At 47.8% G+C, this 22126-nt stretch overlaps 1 protein-coding gene across 1 annotated transcript; it reads left to right on the forward strand.

The window, feature by feature from the left end:
- Nucleotides 1–645: 645 nt before the first annotated feature.
- Nucleotides 646–21248, forward strand: PROC (protein C, inactivator of coagulation factors Va and VIIIa). Its single transcript, XM_040613548.1, has 18 exons — nucleotides 646–776; nucleotides 1119–1199; nucleotides 1595–1755; nucleotides 2727–2751; nucleotides 3305–3415; nucleotides 4095–4235; nucleotides 4584–4693; nucleotides 5682–5799; nucleotides 8614–9180; nucleotides 11421–11732; nucleotides 11858–11977; nucleotides 13781–13941; nucleotides 14799–14823; nucleotides 14950–15063; nucleotides 16291–16425; nucleotides 17564–18177; nucleotides 19342–19459; nucleotides 20484–21248. The coding sequence occupies exons 2-18, from the start codon at nucleotides 1136–1138 to the stop codon at nucleotides 21059–21061; spliced, it is 3474 nt and encodes a 1157-aa protein (XP_040469482.1). The 5' UTR covers nucleotides 646–776; nucleotides 1119–1135; the 3' UTR covers nucleotides 21062–21248.
- Nucleotides 21249–22126: the final 878 nt, after the last annotated feature.

Consider the following 22126-nt stretch of genomic DNA (forward strand, 5'->3'; position numbering starts at 1 on the left):
GGCACCTTCTCCGGTGGAGCCCTGAGGACTCATGGTCACACAGGTAACCTGCATGAAGATGTCGCATGCTCTGCGGCTCACAGAGCTGCCACTGCACAGATGCTTTCAGATAAGGGGGAAGCATTGCTTCCTATCATCTCCAATGCAAGTAAACTTCTGAAAAGGATTGTGGGTTTTGTCTAAAGTGTTTCATATTCAAAATTCAATCGATTTGGTGCTGATGAGCTCATCCAGCACACCAAAAGACACAGCATGCTGGTGCAAGCTACTTGCCCTGCCTCCTCGTAGCAGGCAGCTGATGGGCAGGCACTGCCTGCTCCTGGCTGGGAGAGCCGGTGGTTGGGCTGTTCTGTGGTGGAACCTTTGATGAGAAAGTAAAGTCGGAGGGCTCTTTAATTGTCCCTTTCAGGTGATTGCATGTTGTGAAAGTGTGGTAGGATCTCTCAAGAGACATCAGCACTGAGTGGTTGTGCTTACAGAATAAATACAATCAATTCTACTTGCCAGAAAGTAAAAAGAAAAAAAAAAACACACAAAAAACCCCCCACAACCAAAAAACATTTTGAAAAAGGCAGGGTGGATGCCTCAGCTGTTTCACTTCTCTACTGCATGCAGGTAAATTGTGAAGCTCCCTCTAAGCACTGTTTGTTTAATGACTGGAAAGAAAGCACTTCATGTCACTCCAAAGAGTCAATATCTGAAGTTACGGATTAACTAAGTTCCAGCAGAGCTCATGGCGGAAGAATAGATCACGCTGATTCATACTGAATAAAGCAGTAAGTGCTTCAAAAGTATTGTATCCTTTGGGATTTCAAAGTACAGCTTGCTTTAATGAAGCATAAAGCTTGTCAGAAATGCCTGGTGGCGACGGGAGGATGGCGGGGCAGGCGAGAAGTGTTCTGGGAGAGCTGCTGGTGGCTGAAAGGCAAACCAGCTGCAGGGCCTCACGGACAGTGCTTTGGAGTCAGTCACGGCACCACACAGCATTCAGCGAGGGAGCTGCTCTGGGAAAACCAAGGGAAGGAGCTAGCTGAGCTGCCCGCACACGTCGCCTGCAGCGGGGGGTCGTGCAGCAGCCCTGCAGCGCGCTCCCTTCACACCTGCCTTCTCTGCTCTAGGTGGCTCCTGCTGCAGTATGTGGAAGCTCGTCACTGTAGGGGTGCTGCTGGCCGCCTGCTCTTCACCAGTCTGTACCTCAAGTAAGTTTTCAGAGATACCGTTCACCCTTTTCCAGTTGCTACAAGTGTGTTGCTCGCTCCTCTGTCAGTCCCAGGGAGCAAGTTGTTCTGGATTCACTCTGCAATCGTTCCCCTTAGGGGGGTTTGAATTCCTCTAGGAGAGGTTGACAGTGCTGGGCCGCGATGTCTGCCTGGTCACAGCCCTCCTGAGCCCTACAAGCTGCCTGAGCACTGCAAGCAGAGGCTGGGGCTTGCTGCTGCAGCGCAGCACTGACAGCCCCTGGCTTCCAGGGCAGGTGCTCTTGCTGTGCGAGAGACGAGCTGTTGCATTGCCATGTGTCCCTTGAGAAGGTCCACCACCACTTTTCAGCCAGCTCTTTTTTCCCTGCTTGTGTTTTCACATTTTTTGCTTCCAGTATTTTACAGCAATGAAGATGCAAACCAAGTCCTGAAAATCCAGAAGCGGGCAAACTCTTTCCTGGAGGAACTCAAACCGGGCTCTGTGGAGCGTGAGTGCATGGAAGAGCGGTGTGAATTTGAGGAGGCCAGTGAGATATTTGAAACCAAGGAAGCAACAGTAAGTTGTTCTTGTAAGGATGAACGTGGGACTGAACCATTATCGTTTGTTTTCTTCAAGTATTGCAATCCAGGGCATTGAATCCAGCACTGAACATGCATCTCTCCTGACTCCTAAGGTGTAGGCATGGTATTGAGCATCCTTGCGTTACAGTGGTTGTCTAATTACCTCCTATATGGGCCACAAAACTTGGCTGCTCACGCACGTCCCACCTGACCTAACTGTGGGGTTTAGGTCCCCGCCAGGTAATCCCGGTCCCTGCTTGACCCCACTGGCTGTTCTTGCTGCCACTGGGTTGTTACCAGTCCTTCCAGTCCTTTGCCCTCGGCTGTCCATTCGCCAGCCCTGGCTGCCTCCCGCTGTATCTCCCCAGTCTCCCACCTGTGCCTGACGAACCCTTCTCTAACCACTGGGTTCTCTCTCATTTTCCAAACCTTTTATTTTCAATTGGATGCTGCCTGTATTGTCAACATCACCGATTCCTGCCCCTTTCCACACCCGGTTGTTGTGTTGACTTGGACTTTTTCTGACTCTGTTAAGCAGAGTAGGCTTGCCACACGGGATGAACCAGTCCTTGCTGTCCCTCAGACCCCGGTGTGCAGTGGGGTCTGTCTCCACAGTGCCCACGTTGGTCTAACTGGACACAAATGAGTTGTGCGCTCAGCCACACAGGTGACTTGCAGGCAGTAAGTGATAAGAAATCAGCAGCTGTGGGGATTTTGAGGGGTTGTGGTACTGGAGGGTCTGCAGGTTGGGCAGGGGGATCTGTGCTGAGTACAGGCAATAGATGAATGAATGGGTTGGCCAGTTGTATTGGTGTGCAATGCCAGTCACTACACTGTCAAGAAGAATGAGACCAGAGCTGCTGACTGGGGTGCTGTGCTCTGTTGAATGAGACCATGATAGGCTTTAAATCCCTCACTTGTTAAAAGTCTGCTTCTGGCCTTAATGTAAGTTTTGTTTCTCCACAGCGAAATTTTTGGACCAAGTATGTAGGTAAGTAAAAGACTTTCCCAGTCACTTCTCTGTGTTTCCTCAAGAGTAACTGGTAGTCAGCCTCCCTGCTGCCATGTATCGCATACCCATTCAAACGCTCATTCTCTCCTGTATGGGGTGTGCAGGGAATGTGTTCCTGTTCCATCATACAGCAGCCTTCCCAAAAAACTCAAAGTGCATCTGTGCCCATCATCAGTCATCTCCCCAGAGCTAAGGCACTGGTCAAAAGTGCTCTCTGATGCTCTAACCCCACCTGATATGGTCCAAAGAGGAGCCCCAGCCCTGCTCTTCACTCCCGCAGCGATCTGCCTCTGCCCTGTCTGCCTCGGGTTTTGCTCTTTCTTCCCCTTCTGCCCACTCCGCTCACCCTGCCGCTGCGATTCAGAACCCGAACAAATGCCTTTGCCTCTGGGCTGGCACCACGGAGGTACCACCGTTTGGTGGCAGAAGCCGTGGGTGATGCTTGGCAATCCGGGGAGGGTCTGTTCCTGTTACTGCTCGGTCTGTGAGCTCTGCGTGGTTCGGGGACTGAGTTTTCTCGCCTCTGTTTCAGATGGAGATCAGTGTGACCCGCAGCCTTGTGCCAATGGGATCTGCAAGGACAATATTGGAGAATTTTCCTGCATCTGTAACAAAGGCTGGGAGGGGGTTTTGTGCAATTATGGTAATGCTGCCTTTAATCCACTAAAAAATAACATTCTGTGTGCCAGGGAGCTCTGTGTAATAGGTAGGGGTTGACACTGTTGTCATTGCTCGGTGTACTCGCTGTCTTTACTAATGTCATTTCTCTTTCGCTTCGTGATGTGGTAAAAGGATTATCTGCATTTACCTAAAGCAAAATGAACTTTGTGTTACCATGGGAGAAGTTTGGAGATCTGAGATATGTTAATTATACAAAAACGCTGGAAATAATTCCGTAAAGCAGGGGTTTCAGGTACTTTAGAACCATCAGCACAGGAATTATGGTAGGGGAAAAACAACCCACTGCAAATATTTGATTGTCTTTACTGTGACAGTTTCTTCCTTGGACAAAAGCTGGATAGCGTGTTTAGGGATGAGCACATATGTCATGTGGCATCAATACTTGGCACTCAATGACAGTGAATTTTCTGTTCTCCAGTCTACCCGCCCTGACAGTAATCTGTTTTCTCCACCTCCCCCCTGCCTTATTCTGGACCGGGGTCTGTTTGCTGTCTCAGGGCTGAGTGCCCACAACTGTCATCCCAAACCCGTTGCCAGCTGTTGCTCACTGGAATTACGATGTCATTTTGCCACTTTACCTTCCTGTGACCCTGTGGCTTTCCAGCTTCTCACGTCTCTCTTGCTGTTCGTGTTTTCCACAGAGGTCAAATACACCAACTGTTCCGTCGATAATGGAGGATGTGAACATTTCTGCAGGGATGACCCTGCCAACCGGTGCCGCTCGTGCAGATGTGCCTCTGGCTATCAGCTGAAGGATGACCATACCAACTGCAAGCCTGTAGGTAAGAGGAGGGTGTTCATAGTGCAGGTTTGACAGAGGATTATTCAGATATGAAGTAAGAGAATGTTACGGGAGAATTGTCTGCAGTGCGCTCTTCAAAACATCCATTCCATGCAGAGTAATGCTGTGCCTGCGTTTCCCAGTTCCATATGCACTTTACAGCCTTTAACCTGTGTTTGCCTCCTGGAGACATACAGGGGGATCAGGAAACTGCCTCCTCTGCTGAGTGCTGAGGGACTTCCATGAAGCCACTGAGCAGTATCGCCTAGGACGGAGGGAATGCTTTAGAAAGAGGTTTTGTATTGGGTGACCTGGTCTTTGCTAGTTAACTTCTCTGCATCTCCTGTAGTGGAGTTCCCCTGTGGAAGAGTGAAAATGGACTACGTTGAACCCGAAGTAGGATTCAATATTCGGCTCATTGAGGGAAAAGCAGGAAGAAGGGGAGGCAGCCCATGGCAGGTAAGGAGAAGAATTTTTTTTCACCACAAATAGTTCAGGCTTTTCCCAAACTATTTTTTTCTGTGTGCCTGGCTGCTCCACAAAGGCTCCTGTGTACTAATGGTGGTGCCACGTGAAGCTAAGATTTCCTTAGCTTCTTCAAAAGCAACCCAAAAGTTGGAGTAACAGGGAAAAATGGTTTATTATCTGTTAGGACTCTTGACCTTGTCACTGTTGCCAGGTTTTTACCTTACCTTGCCAGCAATGTCAAGAGAGAGGGTAGTGGTGACACTTACTGACTCTGTTGCTCCATCCAGGGAAAGGCCGCTCGATCCCTGCGATGCATGCTCCTGGTGCTTGATGTGTGCTCCTGCTGCTGTAACAGCCTTTTGGTGGGAGTACGAGCTAATAGTCTCCCCCTCTCCGCATGGATCGGTGCTTATAAGCCTCAGCTGTCATAAACTCAATTTAGCAGATGTAATCAGCAAAATACACCATAGCTTTACAGAGCAGACTGGGACATCGCAGAGAGAGGGGAGACGGTGCAGAGCTTATGGTGGGACTAGTGAATGCATGGAATGAGGACCTGGTTCTTTTTGACATTAAAGGCCGTGTTACACCATAGTGTGAGTTGCAGCCTGAGATGACACACTGTCTCTGGCGTGGCACGGACACAGGAATAATCCCCTCATTTGAGCTCTGTGTTTCAAAGCTTTCAAGTACCAAAGTGCTTCTTTACAGTGACTAGCATCATCCCATGCTGATTTGGATGAAGCCAGCCCTCATGCAAGAAGAATATTCAAAACTTTCCTGCAGGTGTCCCACAGAGTGTTTTTGTCCCAGTGTAGAGCTTTGCCTTCAATGAATGTGGCATGCTTTGGTGCTAGACGCACCTGGGTGTTTTGCAACCAGAAGGAAGAATGTGTACAATGTTTTGGAGACGTGCTCCATGCAGTGTCAGACCTCCCTCTCTCTCTCTTTTTTTTTGTTTTGTTGTTGTTTATTTCAGATTATGCTGCAAAATAGCAAAGGGAGATTTCTGTGTGGGGGTGTTCTCATCCATCCATCTTGGGTCCTAACAGCGGCACACTGCACTGAGGCAGAAGAGGGGCTCAAAGTAAGACTTGGTATGGAAAAAAAAGTCTGTCCTTGTGTTTATTAATTATAACTGTTTCATTCCCAAGGTTTATAATCTCAGGAGAAAGACTAGCAGTTTATGAAGACAAAAGACCTTCTTGGTTGTAGGAATAGGTTGTCTAGGAGGTATTTAATATGCACCTTAGCACACAACAAAAAAGTTTAGTAAAAATATGATGTTGTTTGAGCCCTAAACCCTAGAGATGTTTAGTGAGATATGTGGAACAGAGTTTTGAATGGAGACATGGTGGGGGGCAGGTGTGCGCTCCCTGGCAGTGGCAGAGATGTTCATGCTGAGCCTACAGATCTGATCCTCGACGTGCCTCTGCCAGGCTGGGACACCCAGCACTGCTCCGGACTTGTCCCACTGCAGCTCTCTGCTTGCCATCCAGGGGGGCAAAACTGGAGAGGAAGCTCAGGCTGGGTTTGCACTCAGGAGCCTGGGGGGTCATCTTGTAGCAGGACTGACGTGGCCTTTTCATGACTGAAATGAAGAGTCAGGTCTCAGAGTAGCTGAGGTTTTGGAAGATGGATTTGAGAACAACTGAATTTTCCTGTTTGTGGCTCTTGTTCCTGCATCTCCAGCTTAAGAGCATCCAGAAGTGTGTTCAGAGATCCAAGAAAACAGCAGACGGGTGAATGTAAGGATCCCATTCAAAATACTGTGTGTCCCTTCAGAGAACGTCTCTCACTTTCTTGTTTATGTAGATCTTCATAGCTAATGTTATTCTGCCAGCAGCAAGATTATGATGCTTCTTATTGCGTAGAAGGAACCAAATGCATTTCACCCAGCCTCTGGGTTCAGTACCTCCAGGTGTGGATAGAACTCCTGGAATTTTAAACTCTTGGGGTGGGTAACTGAACTGAGAAAGGAGGTATCGGTGACCAGAAGTCAAAAAGGTCTTCTGGGCTGGGGGAGCTGCTGGTGCCGTAGCACTGATGCAAAAGCTGTCACCTGCTTGTTCGTGGCTGGCTGGGTGCAGAGCGTTCGTAGCCGTGCTTGCGTGCGGGGCATGTGACGCCTAGCAGAAAGTGTGCTCCTGCACAGCTGAACTGCCTTCCTCGGAGGGGATCTGACGGTGTTCGAGTTCAGAGTTATTTCTGAGGCCTAAACCAGAGTTTTGTATCTGTGAAGACAGGAATAACCCCCCGCCCATACCTGCCCGTCAGCCCCCGCTGCAGCGGCTGCAGAGTGGGTAGGAAGGAAACCTGCTCCAAGGTGCCACAGACACAGCGCCTCAAAGAAGAGGGGTCAGGATAGAAGAAAAGAAAAAAGATTTTTGAGTGGTGGCTTGATAAATGCAAGTCCTTCAGGCTCTGGTACTACTTAATACAGGTGCCAATCAGAGCAATTCCAGCCGTCTGCTGTGGCCACATACGGGATGTCCATCGGCTGTCTGCAGCAGAGCAAGGGGAGACACTCAGAAATATTTGGTCTGGAAGTCCAAGATCCAAAGCTAGAATTAAAGAGTCTTTTGAGAATCTATTTCTGGAATGACTGTGGATCATAAAACCCCTACGCTTTGGAGATATTGACTCCTTACAGAAAAAAAAAACCAAAAACAGACCCAAAGAGCTGCAGTACCTCATGGACAGGCTGGAGCAGAGGGGAGTTACGCTGGAGCAAGTGACTTCAGAAGACCTCGGTCACGCAGGGTCAGAGTAACTTGACTGTAGGGCTTGTATCTGCGGGGATTCAAATAAAACTGAAAGAAGGCACAATTTAGCTGGGGGGACACGACGGGACAGGGCCAAATTTGCAAGATGTGTGAAGCACACATCTGAAAAGGTGGTGATGAAGAGCAACTTGAGGTCACCTGCAGTGAAGCCAAGCTGCCGTGGGCACACGCCGCGTGGGCAGGGGGCAGCCTGTCCCGCAGGCCTGCCTGCAGCTCGCGTGTGCGCCGTGCGCAGCTCTCGGCAGAAGTTTTGTCAAGCACCTACTGAAGGAGGCCTGGATCTGGAGCTTAAATTAACCGACTGCACCTTCAGAAATGTGGCAGCCACCGCTAACGACTCGTGGGGCGCTGCCTCTCCAGCCTTGCAGGGAGAGCTGCCCCGCTCTCTTTTCCCACCATATCACAACTTGTTCTCGCCTTTCTGGCCCTTTCCAGCTTTTCCTGCTTACTGTTCCATAACTGCTGGGCCCACAAAGTAGCTGTGATCATGCAGCTCAAATAACAACCGAGAAGTTTTAAGTAGTCAAAAATTCCTTAAAATACAGATGCGAGATTTCAGAAGGGATTAGCCTTGCCGTCAGTCATCTGGATCTTGTAAATCCTGGAGTTCAGTCGTCCAGGCCCTGGTTGTGCAGCACAAAGCTCCCACGCCGTTGTGCATGTCTTGCTGCACTGTGTGCTTGCTCGCCCTGCTTTTACCGCGGACTCCAAGCAGGTTGTTCTCCCCTCGAGGAGCCCTCCCGTTGCACAAGCCAGCTGTAACGGGAACACCGCAGGGCGCCTCCGTTTCTCACCCGATGGCCGTAGCTGTTGGGTGCGAACTCATTGAGTGCTGTGTGTGTTCCTGATTCAGGTGATTATGGACATTTTACAGATTTGTCCATTAGTTATTACTAATATTGTTAGTAATGAATTACATTACAAAAGTAATGAATTACAGTAGGGCATTAGGAGTCCATCAGCTCCAGTAAGAGCACTGTTAACCTATAACAGAAAATGAACAAATGTCTGTATTAAGAGGGAATTAACAACGTGACGTACAGCCCAAAATCAATCCAGGTGCTTTGGTGTTCAAGATGAAGGAAAGCTCCGTAGCATCCGTCATCTTCTTGTTTGCTCTTCCAGGTAAATACCACCGTCTCCGTACTGAGGAAGATGAGCAAACCATTTGGGTTGATAAATGCGTGGCCCACGAAAATTACACCAAGGAGACCTCCGATAACGACATAGCCATGCTGCACCTGGCCGAGCCCGTGCTGTATAACAAATACGCGCTCCCTATCTGCCTTCCCACCCGCGAGCTGGCAGAACAGGAGCTGATGAGAAGCGGGAACCAGATGGTGGTAACTGGCTGGGGCAGCACGAGCGATGTTAAAAACAATTATTCGACTTTCCTCAGTTACATTCAGATCCCCATGGTTGCCCGGAATGAGTGTGCCCGGGCGATGAGTTTCGCCATCTCGGACAACATGCTGTGCGCTGGGAGCTTAGAGGACAAACAGGATTCCTGCAGCGGGGACAGCGGAGGCCCTATGATCACTAAATATAAGGACACTTGGTTTTTGGTAGGACTTGTGAGCTGGGGCGAAGGCTGTGGGAGAAAGGAGAAATTTGGGGTCTACACCAAAGTTAGTCAGTACCTTGAGTGGATCCAGCAGCACATAGATAAGATGTCAGCATCTTGGAAGGGTTGATCGTGATCCCGAGAGTCTGGAATATTATGGCTAAGTGCTAGTGGCAGTACGCGGTGTAATGTACTGCCAGATCTTCAGTATTAAATATTGAGTATGTGTTAACCTTGTGTGCTGTTTTCCTTGATATCTGGGGGGTGGGGGGGTTACTTGGTTGTTTTTCTTTTTTACATTGGTTAGTTTCCAGGTTATGTTGTTTATTTGTAGCATGGTTCTACCTAGACCTTACAGGCAAGAAATGATAACCAGTTCAGCTGAGAGGCAGTATGGCATTGCAGAAAATAAGGTAGTCGGTGGTCAGACGACTCAATCTGTGCAAAATGACGGAATTGGTTGGGGTGGGGGGCAGGAGGGGACAGAGAAAAGTGTTTTATCAGTCACCGTAGTGATACAGTTCTGTCATTTCTGCTTTACTCTTAACGTATTATCCACAGTAGCTGTTTTGGTTTGCTCTGAACTTGGACAATTCTTCTTCAACACCATGAAATTTTAATACCATCCCTGCGTCCACTCATCGCACCTTGCTCCAGTGCTCACAGATGAAGTTGACCCAGCAGGTCACTACAGCTGCTCCCTATTTTCTATTCTTTGCACACTCAATGCCTGATTTTAACACCACTACCACCACCCCAACCTTTCTTAAAGGTCAGTAGGCATTCTGTGTTTTATTCTGGTTATTAAGGTCTAATTAGCAAGCTAAGCAAACACTTGTTCATTCCTGTTCTAGTGAATGCAGTCAGCTGTGGGCTATATTGGCATTGCTAATACTTCCTGATAAATGTGTGTGTATGTCTGATCTGTATCTGTATGCATGTGTGTATATCAGTAAATAAATTAGAGATAGATAGCACCAGTAAGTTCATAGGAAGCATTAATAGTCAAAATGAAGTTTAATATCACAATTTATACTTGTTTTTATTCTTAGCACTTAAGCCTGCTAAACAGAATTAATCTTGTAGAAAAAAGCCCACTAACCCTGCCATAGTGATGCATGTTTCCAGCATCTCAATCAGGATTTGGACCCATTTTTGGATCAGTGAAGAACTTCAGTCTGCTCTTGCGATGAGATTGTTAAATGGAAAACACCTCCGGTACAACAAAATCGTATTAGGATTTGTAAGAAATTTCATATGGTGTCAACAGAGAGGTGTAATACCTCTTAAACGTGTGGACTTAGTCTTGCTGACTTACAGGCTGCTTACCTGCTTATTAAGCAAGCGCTGAGGTTAATTCAGGCGTTGCAGACGCAGCAGGGTAAGGGCTCCATGTTGGGGGTGAGCTAAGACTGACAAGTACTGTCAGCTCGCTCTGTGTCGCCCGCTGTCACTGCTCTTTTTCTCTTTTGTTCCCCCCTGCCCTCCTTTTTTCTTTGGGACTGGATTTAAGGAGCAAGGAATGTGAAAGAACACCACTTTGGACAGCAGCCTTCCAACCAGGGCCTGCCCCAAGGATACGTGCTTCTGAAACGGCTGGCATTGCTGGTCGTTGAATTCCCAGGAAAAAACACTGTTGTGTTTCAAAGCCAGTAAAACATGGGTCTAATTAAAGGCAGAAATCATAATGTCAGTACACAGCTGTGACTGCTGCAGGGCACTGTCTGCCTTCCCGCAGGTGGCTGCGGTGAGTCCTCCTGCACAGCCACAGCTCTGCACGTTTCAACCGACGTTTGCAGAGCAGCTCGTGAATTTTGCCAATCGGTTGGTCTTACCGACTGAAAGATGATGGAGTGTCAGAAATCTTCTCTTAAACATTCCAGATTTTCCTGACAATTTGTCACAAAGAAGTGGCTATTACTGTTGGAAGATGTTTTTAAGGAATTTTTTTTTTTAAATGCACACGTGTGTGTATATGTGTGGAAACAGACACGTGATTTTTATTCCTCTTTTGGATTTCACGTGTTTCATAGAATCCAGAAGGTTGTCTTTCCTCTGTCAATATTTGTGACTGGTTAATGATCAACCCCTTGACCTCATGGCTGTTCCTGGGGTACATCCAAACCTCTCAAACCTAAAAAAATATAAGAAAAAGGTGAGTATTAGTGCATGGTTCCGTGTAAAGTGAACACATTCTGCATCCTGTGTTTTTTGGAAAAATTATACAGGTAGCAAAGAGGTATGTGCTGTTGGATCCTGGTAAAATATTTAGCCTGGGAAGGTAATATGAAGAAATACAGATTTCTGCCTTTTAACCGTTACTGCCAGGTAAGCGGTGGATGTTCCCCAGTGGGGTTTGCGTGATGGTCTTACTTGACAAGACCCTCAGTGACTGCACAGCGGCTGCTCCGTTACCCGTGCGCGGCTCAGCGCCCAGCCTGGGATCCTGTGCGCCCCAAGGCTGCCGCTGGGACTGGTTCCTGCTCAGCCAGGGCCGGATCCACGCCTCCCAGGGTCACCACAGCTTTTTATATTATTTCTATGGGCTTCGGGTCAGACCTGCACTGCGTGCTGCAGCAGGTTGCGCTCTGCAGGTTGCCTTGCAGACGGGATCCCTGCTGCAGCGTGCGGCACCCGTGTGGCTCGGGCAAACGGCTGACATCAGAGCAAAATGAACCGGCTGGAATTTGCTTTCTTAGCCCCTTCTGTCGCCGTCTTGCTTCTACTTCTTCGTCATTTTTGCAGACTAATTCACCTTTGGCTCTGTGGCAATATACCCATTACATCCTTCTTTTCCCTCGGAAAGGAAGCAGCGGGAGGTCAGAGCGTTCTGGGTGCTCGCTGACATGGAGAGCAATTCCTCACTCCTGATGTTTCTCCTACTGATGTGCTCCATCAGCAGCAGCTGTCCATTTCCATATTCAGGTAGGTACTTCTGAATTACAGCTTTAACTTAATTGTCTTATTGTGGCAATCTTGGTATTTAAACTGAGACATGTTCCTCTCCTGAAGACAAAGTCCTGTGGGTTCAAGAAGCAGTTCTCGAAATGCACGAGAAAAAAAATGGAATATTCATATATGGTTTTCCAAGAGAAATCAGCCCTTCTTAGCTTTCAGCTTAGACCCTGTCCTGTTGAAAAGTATTCTGCTTGTGACACTGAACCCAAAACTTGAATTATTTTTGTATGGCAAAGTTTTCCAATTTGGGAAGCTAAAATTAGGCTCTTTGAACATGTGTTCTCAGGCCTCATGTTGATTTTTCTACAACAACTATGCAAGGTTTGGAAATGGCTTCCGAGAGCTTTAGAACAGGCAGGAGCTCGGTAATCACTGTGGCTGTCCTTGCAGGGGAGGAAGAGCAGAAATAGAAGTGGTACCTGCAAACCAGAGGGCTTTGCAGCAGGCGTACGTTTGCAACCCCTGTGCGGGGTACCTACTCACAATAGGTAAATCCTTTAAAGGTGACCCCAGAACTCAAGGGGTGGTGAAGGGCTGTGTCACTGATGAAGTGAAAGGCATTTTCCCTGTTACCAGGCAGCAAGATCTGTCCAAAGATTTTCTCAGCCAAGCGTTGTTTTTCTACTGTGGGCTCCTTCTAACTGCCTAGAAATGAAGCAGTTTGGTATTATTCTAGATTTTCAGTCATCGCTAATGGACACTGATCCTGCAACTGCAAAGAAATGTGTGTCTTTATGGTCCATCTCCAGAACTGGATTCTTTGTCAGAGGGTTTTGACTTGTGTAGGACACTGAGTCATGGTTAGGGAGAGAGAGCAGTGGGTAAGTCAGCTGCTGTGTGAAGTTCAGTGAGCTTTGCCAGGATTACGCACCGAGCTTTCTTCTTAGGATGCTTCTTGGCAGCAGGTTTCCAATCTGTCAGATGGCTTTTGGATATAGGGCCAGGCTTCTGCAGATTGAACACAACGGCAAAGCCCTCCATCTTCTCTGAACAGCGATGGCACGTGGTATCAGCACATCCAGGAGGGCTGAGCGGGCCCTCATTTTCCTTGGGAGCATCCTGGCTGGAAAGCCCTGGGAGCATAGTGCTTCAGCTGGAGGTGCCAGAGCAAAGACTTGCTGTGGCGCAGCAAGGGGGTGTGTGGGGAGGACCCTCCTGCCACATCCCTTCTGGCCACTCCTCCCCTCATTTACTGGCAGCAATAGCTTTTAAGACATTGCGGGAGGAGGGGAAATAGCTTAGCGAAGCAAAGTTGAGATGAGCTAAACATAAGTACAGATCTGACACTTTATATATGTCTTCCAGTGACGGAGCAGTGCCTGTCCTGTTGTGGACCTGGGAAGCACTGGGTCTCCATCACTGAGTATCTGACTAAGCTGGCACCAAATACAAACCAAACCCCTCTCACCTTGCTTTCCACATGCACACACGGCCAGGCAGCTAACAGCTGGGGATTGGGGTGGTTAGGCAGAAAAATACCACCCGCTTCCAAAGAAACAGCTGCAGTACTCTGGAATAAAAATTAATTGCTGCACTAACCTGAAAGTCTTGGTAGTGGGGCTTTTGATCCACTAACAGAAAGCTTAAATTACTGGTGTCTTTTGTTGGAACATAGACTAATTTTATTTTCCTTTGGGCTGTTTACATAGATTCTTGCTGCCCTTCTTTATATTGTTTGCTCAACTGAAAGAATGCGTGGCTGTGACTGGAACGATGCCCCTTTGTTGTCTTCCAGTATCAATGTTCCTTTTTTTTGTTTGTTTTCTCTAGTGTTTTTGAGAAAAGACGAAGCACACGAGGTGCTGAAAGTCCATAAACGTGCTAACTATTTTCTGGAAGAGATTCGTCCAGGGAACTTGGAGAGAGAATGCAGTGAGGAAAAGTGTTCGTTTGAGGAGGCTAAGGAGATCTTCCATTCGCAGGAGAAAACGGTGAGACGCTTTATTTTGGGAAAAGTAGAGGAAATTAATGGTGAGCTAGTGTGGCTCTGACGTGTGCCTATGGGTTCTGCAGCTGTAGTCAGGATGGGTCACTCACAGCACCTGTGAGATTTCGCTTTCTGACCAGGTGCTCAGTTCATTATGTAAACGTTAAACACAATTCCTTAAAAGTATCCAAACCCTATTTCTCAGAGAGCCTCAATCCAGCAACATGGTGCTGACATTTTCAGAGGCCGCTTGCTTGATCAGACCCCTCCAAATGCAGAGGGGGAGCACATGGTTCCCAGGGCTCAACAGTGTCCCCCCGGGGAAGCAGGGCCCTGGGCATCCCCCGGGGAGGCAGGGCCGTGGGCATCCCCCCGGGCACCCTGTGCAGAGGCAGGAGCCTGAGCTGCCCTGTTGAACAGAGGTGCCCAAGTTCTCCTGTACCCAGCCAGTGCTGCTGAGGCGACGTCTTCCTTAGCAGGTGGAGCAGCGCGGTAGAAATGGCTCTTTGCAGTGAAGCAGCTGGTGCTGAGGACTGTTGGCACTACACGGGGTGGCGTGGGGCGGGGGTGTCACTTGAAGCTCCTAGGCTGATGCCACAGACCTTTTCCTGGCTGGAGCATTTATGGATCTAAGCTTTCACACTAATTTTTGTCCCACCAACATCCAGTTTCTGTGCTCTGTGGCTGGTCTCTGACCCAAGGGAAACCAAGCTGCTGCGTGGTGATCAGATCTGCTCAGACAATCCTAATCAAAGTGTTCATTTACATGCGCTGTTAAAAAAAAAAAAAAAGTTTTCTATCTTCAGTACCCAATATGGCCACTGATTGACTGTTTCCTTCATTTGTGATTTCTTCTTGCAGATGGAGTTTTGGTTTAATTACAAAGGTAGGTAAAAAAGGAGTTTTTTAAAAAGGCATTTCTTGTGTCCCTTCTGGGTACGAAGTGTGGCAGTTCAAAGCCAGGCTTCTCTGAACTCCTGCTGTTACACTGTGCCTTGTTTCTTCTTCCTAGGTTTAAATCCGTGTAGCACAAACCCCTGTAACAATGGTGGAGTCTGCAAAATAAGACACTACAATTACTTCTGCATCTGCCCCCCAAAATTTGGAGGAGACAACTGTGAAAGAGGTGAGTACGGGAGCAGACACACCGACATCCCTGTCAGGGGAGGATTAAGGCTGGAATTTGCTCCTCTGATACTTGAGTGGAACCTCTGCACAGGCTTCTCGCTGAGGTTGTGGGTGGTGACCTCACCTGTCTGGTACAGAACTGGCCGGTTGTTTAAGATTCTTACGTTAGATCAGTCCTTGCATTAAAAAACTTTTTGCGTGGCGCGCTGGGGCACGGCCACCCTGGGGAGGGGACCCAGGTGTGAGCGCGGCACTGCAGTGGGGCAGGGAGGGCAGCACCACCCCCTGCCATGCAGAAGCTGAGTTGTGGGTTCCTGCACTCAGCTGTGCAAATCCTGAGGGAGACACCTGGCAGCCTCCCATCCCCCCCTCCCGGAAAGGATGGGGTCACTCCAGGGTGATAACAAGTCTCCTGCACTGCGGATTTTGTGTGGTGAGGTCCTGTTCTCTTTTTAATTTTGTTGAGTAAATGCATCAAACAAATTAACCAGAGCTTCAAGCAAACCAAAAAATCAATTGTATTTATGTTGTAATATATGAATGATGAAAGATTAATTAGAAAAGCTGCCTGATTCTTACCAGATTTTTGGTCCTCTGAAGTACTGTATCCAGTTTGCAAGTGACTGGGGTGTGAAATTACAGCAAAAGTCAAACTGACACGGGAACTGTGAATCATAAGTATTTTTTTTTTCCCCAAGCACTTTTGTCAACCTTTTCTTTTTACAGTGAAGCAATTAAACATGATTTTTTTTGTTTCTTTGTTTGTTAATATAACAACGATATAAAAACTTCAGTCAATTCCTAGCAGACTTGGCCCCTGCCAGAATGCCTGGTACTTTATACCTGTTGTGATAGAAAAGGTGTGCAGATGGATGAAAAATGGATGCATTTTGGGGTGTTTGCTCTTCCAGGCATTTTCTTGTCCCTGCTCTCCGGGCAGAAAGGCCTGGAGCCCAGCTGTGGCCTCAAGGCAAAGCTGGCAAAGAAGAACATGGTAGAACCGCGACAGACATAGGCAACGTGGTTGCTTTGCTGCAAATTTGCATGGTTTTCTGGAACTGGAAGAGGTGGTTCCTTCTGTTTCCCTGCAAGATTTCAGCAGATTTTTTTCCCTCCTTTCTTCCGTATAATAAAGCTAGAATAACAACAGCGCTGGAAGCTGTGCGCTGCGCCGCGGCCGGCGCGTGGCAATAACCGCGTTCTTCCCTGTGCATTCCCATCCCAGAGAAGCTGGAATGCTGGTACAAGAACGGAGGGTGCTGGCAGTACTGCAGGGAGAGCAGCAGCGCCTTGCAGGTGGCGTGTTCCTGCGCCAAGGATTACACCCTGCACGAGGACGGGAAGAGATGCACGCAGGCAGGTAAAGCACAGTCCGCTCGGCTCTGGCTCGAGGGAAGAGCACGTTCGCAGGCACCGGCTCTTCCTCATCGCTGGCTGCAGAAGAGCTACGCAGGCTGTAGCTACTGCGGCTTGCGCTTCGTGTATGAAAACAATCCTTTTTTATTATTATTATAATTATTATTATAATAATTATTACTTCTACTACTACTATTGTATTATATTATCATCATCATAATTATCATTATTAAATATATAATATATATTTTACATAATGTATAATATATAAGAATACATAAATATAATAAAAATAAAATATATAATGAATAAATAATACTACAACTATAATGTTTATAAAATAAATATAGAATAAATGATAATATTACAACGATATATTTAATTTATATATTTTTATATATCATGCTTTTAAAATATTTTTTAATATTTTTAAATTTTTAAAATATTTTTATAAATTTATATATTTTTCTATATAGTGCATATGAATGTATGTGATATATATTATATATATTTTATTATAATATATTTAACAACAATAATGATGATAATAATAATGAAAATTATAATGATGATGATAATAATTAATAATAATGGGGTTTTCTTATTCTTATGTATAACGTTTTGTTTATATGGGTTTGAAATGTTAAGGTCCTTCTCCAGGCAGTGTGTCTCTGCCCAGTGCCCCTGTCAGCCCGCGCTGGGTGAAGGAGCAGCCCGCGGGGCGGTTCCTGCGAACAGCAGCCCAGGCTTAGGTCAGCCGAGCCGAGTTACGAAGCTGAACCGCAGCGCTGGCAGGCGAGGGGACAGGACGGGCGTCTTTAGAATTGTGTGTTACGGCCCCATCACAAGGGAGCGCTGGGTGCGGGCCCCCTCCTGAAGGCAGCACACTGGGCAGTGCTGGGAGCCCCTGGGCTCCAGGAGCCACCAGCCATGGCGGGTGCCTGTGGCTCCGAACAGGCCCGCCGTGTCCCTCACAATCAGCTCTGCGCGCCTGGGTCAGGGGGTGGCCAAGGTGGAGCCTGACATGGGGGTGTCAAGAGTTTTCCTGGGCTCTTACGGGAGGTTCTCTTGGACTTTTGTGTTGGAGTCTGATACCGTGTGCCCTGAACTCCAGTCCTTGTTTCTGTGTTTCCTTCATCCAGCACCGTTTCCGTGTGGCCTGATCAAAGCCAGGCAGGCTCTGGAGTGGCGGCTGGGGCAGAACAGGCTCCCGAGGGGACTGGGCGAGCACGGGGGTGACACGGCCAAGTGGAATGAGAGCAGAGAGGGCACAGTTAGGCAAACGGAGCTGGTACAAAGTGCTTTTGGGGAAAATGAGACCTTAAAGGATGCCTTTGGGCAGAGCATGCACATGGAGGGTGATGCTGGACAAACTGAAGCCGCAGGAGATGTTTCCAGCTGGAACAAGACACTGGTGGACCCTGTGACCCAGAAGTGGCCGGGGGACAGTGCTGCTGGGCAGGAGGGGGGTGTCCCCGAGCACCCCGGGGCAGCGGAGGTGACCAGTGAGCCCCAGGGCCCTGCCTGGCAGAGCACGGCCGCGGCAAGGCAGGGAGAAATGGTGGAAGATGCTGCTGGGCGGAACAGAACGGGGAGCGCCCACAGCGTGCCCAGTGGGCTCAGCCAGAGCAGCCACGGGGGAAACGTTTCAGACAGGCCTCAGCATGTCCAGCTGACCGTCAGCTCCACTCCAGAGCACCAGGACGCCAGGGTGACGGGAGGAACTCTTTGTCAGCGTGGACATTGCCCCTGGCAGGTAATACTTTTCCTCCAGTCTGGCCATAAATACCACACCTAAATGCTTGCTTTATCGTCACCGGTTCCAGCTGGAGCAGAGATCATCAAGCCATTATAAAGGGTTTTTTTCAGGTCTAGAGCAATCCAGCCACGTGTAGCTGCTGCAGGTCTTTTTGATGATGCGTATCTTACGTGCCCCATTTATCATCCCTTCCCCAGCCTCCGTGGATGCGCTTTCCAGATCTCAGCATAACACTTTCTCTGTTAACTACATCGATCCGATCTTCTCCTGCTCTGTTAGTCAGGTTCCTTGTTTCTGAGTGTTCTCGGTGAAAGCTGTGCTTCTGCCTCCTTTTGGAAGGGCTGGTGGTATTTTTCACAGAAATTTTCTGTGACCAAGTGAGACCCTTCCTTAGGACTGGCGGGCTCTTCATACGTGGTACCATAAGGAAGATAAACCTGAGAGGGCTCAAGTGGGAGGGCGAGTGGCATGTGGCAAGTAGGGGAGTCTCCCTGAAGCATTTATTTCTACTCTCTTTTGGGTTGTTTACTCATGGGTTTAGGCTTTTTGTTCTGTGTCTCCTTACCTGTTACTCATTTTCACTTATTTGTATTGTCTCTGTTTTATCAGTGTGCTGTTCTTGTTTATGGGCTTGTGCACAGAAAGTGAACAGACTGAGCTAAAAAACCTCAAGATATGTCAGTCTGTTTTATTGCTGTCACAGAAAAAGATTTATCCCATTCCACACATCAGGATGTATTTTACAGGTGGAAAAAGGGTAGGCTGAACGTGTAGACCAGCACTGCACTCTTCTTTTTTAACCAAAGTGCCAGAGAAACACACCTTGTGTTACTCTTCTTCCCCACCCCCAAAAAATTTGTTAAGCCACATGAAAAATCACCATTGTATTTGTTTCCTTGGAAGAATGCCGGTTACCGTAGCTCTCAGCCTATTTATTTCGTCAAGCTTAATTCAACATAATTCTCTGCTCCAGTGTCACAGATGTGCAATCATTTTGTTACTGTTTTAACATAATCATCTTTGCTTGGTGCACTGTAGCTGTTACTGCCAGAAACGTTATTTTCAAGATCCAGAGCCTGCAACCAACCAACGAGAAACTGCCAGCACGCATCCATACCTTCCACAATGCAGGGCACACTTTCTTCCTCATTTTTCATACAGGTTTTGATCCGGAATAGTAAAGATATTGGCTTCTGTGGAGGGAGTTTAATCAGCAGTCGCTGGGTGGTCACTGCTGCTCACTGCCTGGATCTCGTCAGGCCCCACCACGTGACCGTAGGTGAGTGTAAGTTGTATGTTGTTTATACATACATATATATGTAATCTATATGTATGATATAGGTATCATATCATACATATGATACCTTAAATCTCTTATAGATCTCTTGCTTAACATGCGGTTTGCGTTGTACATGAACACAGTAAGGTGTGGCTGAGAAACAGCCAGACACGGCTGGCCTGACTCGGGTTGACAGAACGCTGAATTTTCTTTGCAGCACGTTAAGTGCGAAGCGGCTCCAGCTGTACCCTGTGGTTTCAGGGAACCCGGGAGCCCAAGGCACATATTTACCTTTTTCTGTTGCCCATTTTGGCAAACTCATTGTGCGTGGAGACCGGGCACACCTCAGGGTACACCTCCAAAGGAAGGATGCCCGTGGGTCACGGTCTGCTCTCAAGCTGGTTTTGTTTTTTAATCAGCCTTGAGTTCCCTGCTGTGCTGCCTGCAAGTGCCTCAGAGCAGAAAGTCCCCCTCCCTCGTCCTGTGCCACAGCACCGGCAACCACAGCAGGAACTGGAGCCCCTTGCAGCAGGAATGCTGCAATAAACACAGTCATGCACAAGGCTTCGTGCTTGAAACCTCCAGAAAAAGAGACACGCTAGAGGAGCAGATGGGATACAGCACTAGGTAACAGGCAGGAAACAATTCTTCAGCCTTATCCATGACGGCATCTTAATGCTCATCTCCTGTTCCTGAGGGGCAGACCACCACGTCCCATGGAAGCTTTGACAAACTGCTTGAAATGCAGTGGTTACTAAAAGGCATATTGACATTATTTATGGTACAGTCCTTATCGCGGAAGCCATAGTCTCTGTAATATCTATTCACCCAGTCAACAGCTTTGGTTTGCCCCTAAAGGGCACAGCAGCAGGATCACACCTGCAGCTTAAGAGATTGTTGTTACAGAGCATCGTTTATTTGTTTGGGTTGCGTCAATTCACTGTCCCTCCTGTGTGACAGGAACAGAAACAGCCTTCTAGGCTCCCTCCGCTCTGCTTAACACGTTAACTTGTCGTGACTGCAGGAGACTTTGACAAATACCGAAGAGAATTCAAAGAGCAGAAGATTGGTGTGGAACGGAGCTGGACGCATCCACATTACGATTCAAACGACTACAACAGCGACATCGCCTTGTTGTACTTGAGCAGCGAGGTTGTTTTTAACGAGTATGTAATTCCCATCTGCCTTCCAAGCCCCAGCCTGGCCACCCTGCTCTCTGAAGAAGGAAGGATAGGGACGGTAAGCGGGTGGGGTGTCACTCACACCAGAGGCTCGACTCTGCGCTTCCTCATGAAAGTCCAGCTGCCCATCGTGAACATGGAGACCTGCCAGCGGTCAACAGACAGGCTCGTCACCGACAACATGTTCTGCGCAGGTTACCACACGGCCGGTGCAGATGCCTGCAAAGGGGACAGCGGTGGCCCCTTCACAGTGCCTTACCACAACACCTGGTTTCTCCTGGGCATTGTAAGCTGGGGCGAGGGCTGTGCTGAAAGAGGAAAATACGGTGTATACACCAGGGTATCCAACTACATCCCATGGATTAAAGAGGTTGTTGAAAGTGTAGCAGATTCAGAAAACCTTTCCATTAACTTTTTGTAATACCACCTTTAAAACCATGAATAATTCTAATAGTGTACCAGTCTAAGACACTGTGCAGTTCCTGTCCTTAATGGTGTCAAATCAAGATTATCTTCAAATAAATGAGTCTTTTTACCATAAATGATTAAATTGTTCATTCAAGTGTTACTAAGTATTTGTGTATAATAAAGAGCTATTCTGCAAATAACAGAGACAGCTACAACTTTTCTTAATGTAAATTTCTACCAGGTTTAGTTTTAGAGAAAAAAACCCAACCTTTCCATTTCTTGAGCCTATCCCAAAACCCAGGAACTAAAGCTGTGTGAAATAGCTGCTTAGAAAAGGGAGAGCATTTCTGACAGCGTTCTGTCCTCTAGTTATGGAAAGCCACGCTGAACACAGCCCCTGGGCATTGAAGGTCTGTCACTGAGCACAGCTGTTACTTCAAGTACAATTCACTTTACTAAAATGCAAATGTTTTCTGATAAAAAAAGCCCCAATGTCCATATGGAATTGTGTATTACACAAAGTGCACTGGAAAAACTGCCTGAGCGGGTATCCACCCTGCTGCAGCTGGAGAAGCACATAAGGACTATAAGGGAGAATTCTGAAAGACAAATAATTATTGGGGGGGTGAGGAGGGGCTGGCCCCTGCGCCTTGGGACAGCCCCACTGCCGGCACAACTCAGCCGCAGCAGCTGGAAAGGAAAGGCCTGGAGATGGGCTACACGCTCCCACCCCAACCCACAGAAGTGGAACTGCAAAACACAGAGCTGCGGAAGGAGCAAACACCACAACTGCTCATTTTTCACGCTTCTTAAGAGAGAACCCCCCTTTTTCTTTACTCTGAAGACATCACCACCACCACCCCGCCATGTACACAACTTACCTCTCCCAGTTTGTGATGAAAACCAGTAATTCAGACAGGAAACACCTCTGAACACACTTGATGGGGAAAAGCCAACACACTACCAGAAACAACTTTTCCATCATCCCAGAAGGAAGATCCATCACATGTACGTAGCCGTCCCTCCAAGAAGGTGACTTCCCACACATCATAAGCAGCTTCCCACACAACTGCTCAAT

This window comes from Falco naumanni, chromosome 13, assembly GCF_017639655.2.
Source record: "Falco naumanni isolate bFalNau1 chromosome 13, bFalNau1.pat, whole genome shotgun sequence".
Lineage (NCBI taxonomy): Eukaryota > Metazoa > Chordata > Aves > Falconiformes > Falconidae > Falco > Falco naumanni.

Coding starts and splice junctions, on each gene's coding strand:
- PROC (XM_040613548.1), top strand. CDS start 1,136: ATGTGGAAGCTCGTCACTGTAGGGGTGCTGCTGGCCGCCTGCTCTTCA. Junction 9,181..11,420: donor GTCAGCATCTTGGAAGGGTT/GATCGTGATCCC, acceptor TTGCGTGATGGT/CTTACTTGACAAGACCCTCA. Junction 16,426..17,563: donor GAAGAGATGCACGCAGGCAG/GTAAAGCACAGT, acceptor TCCTTCATCCAG/CACCGTTTCCGTGTGGCCTG.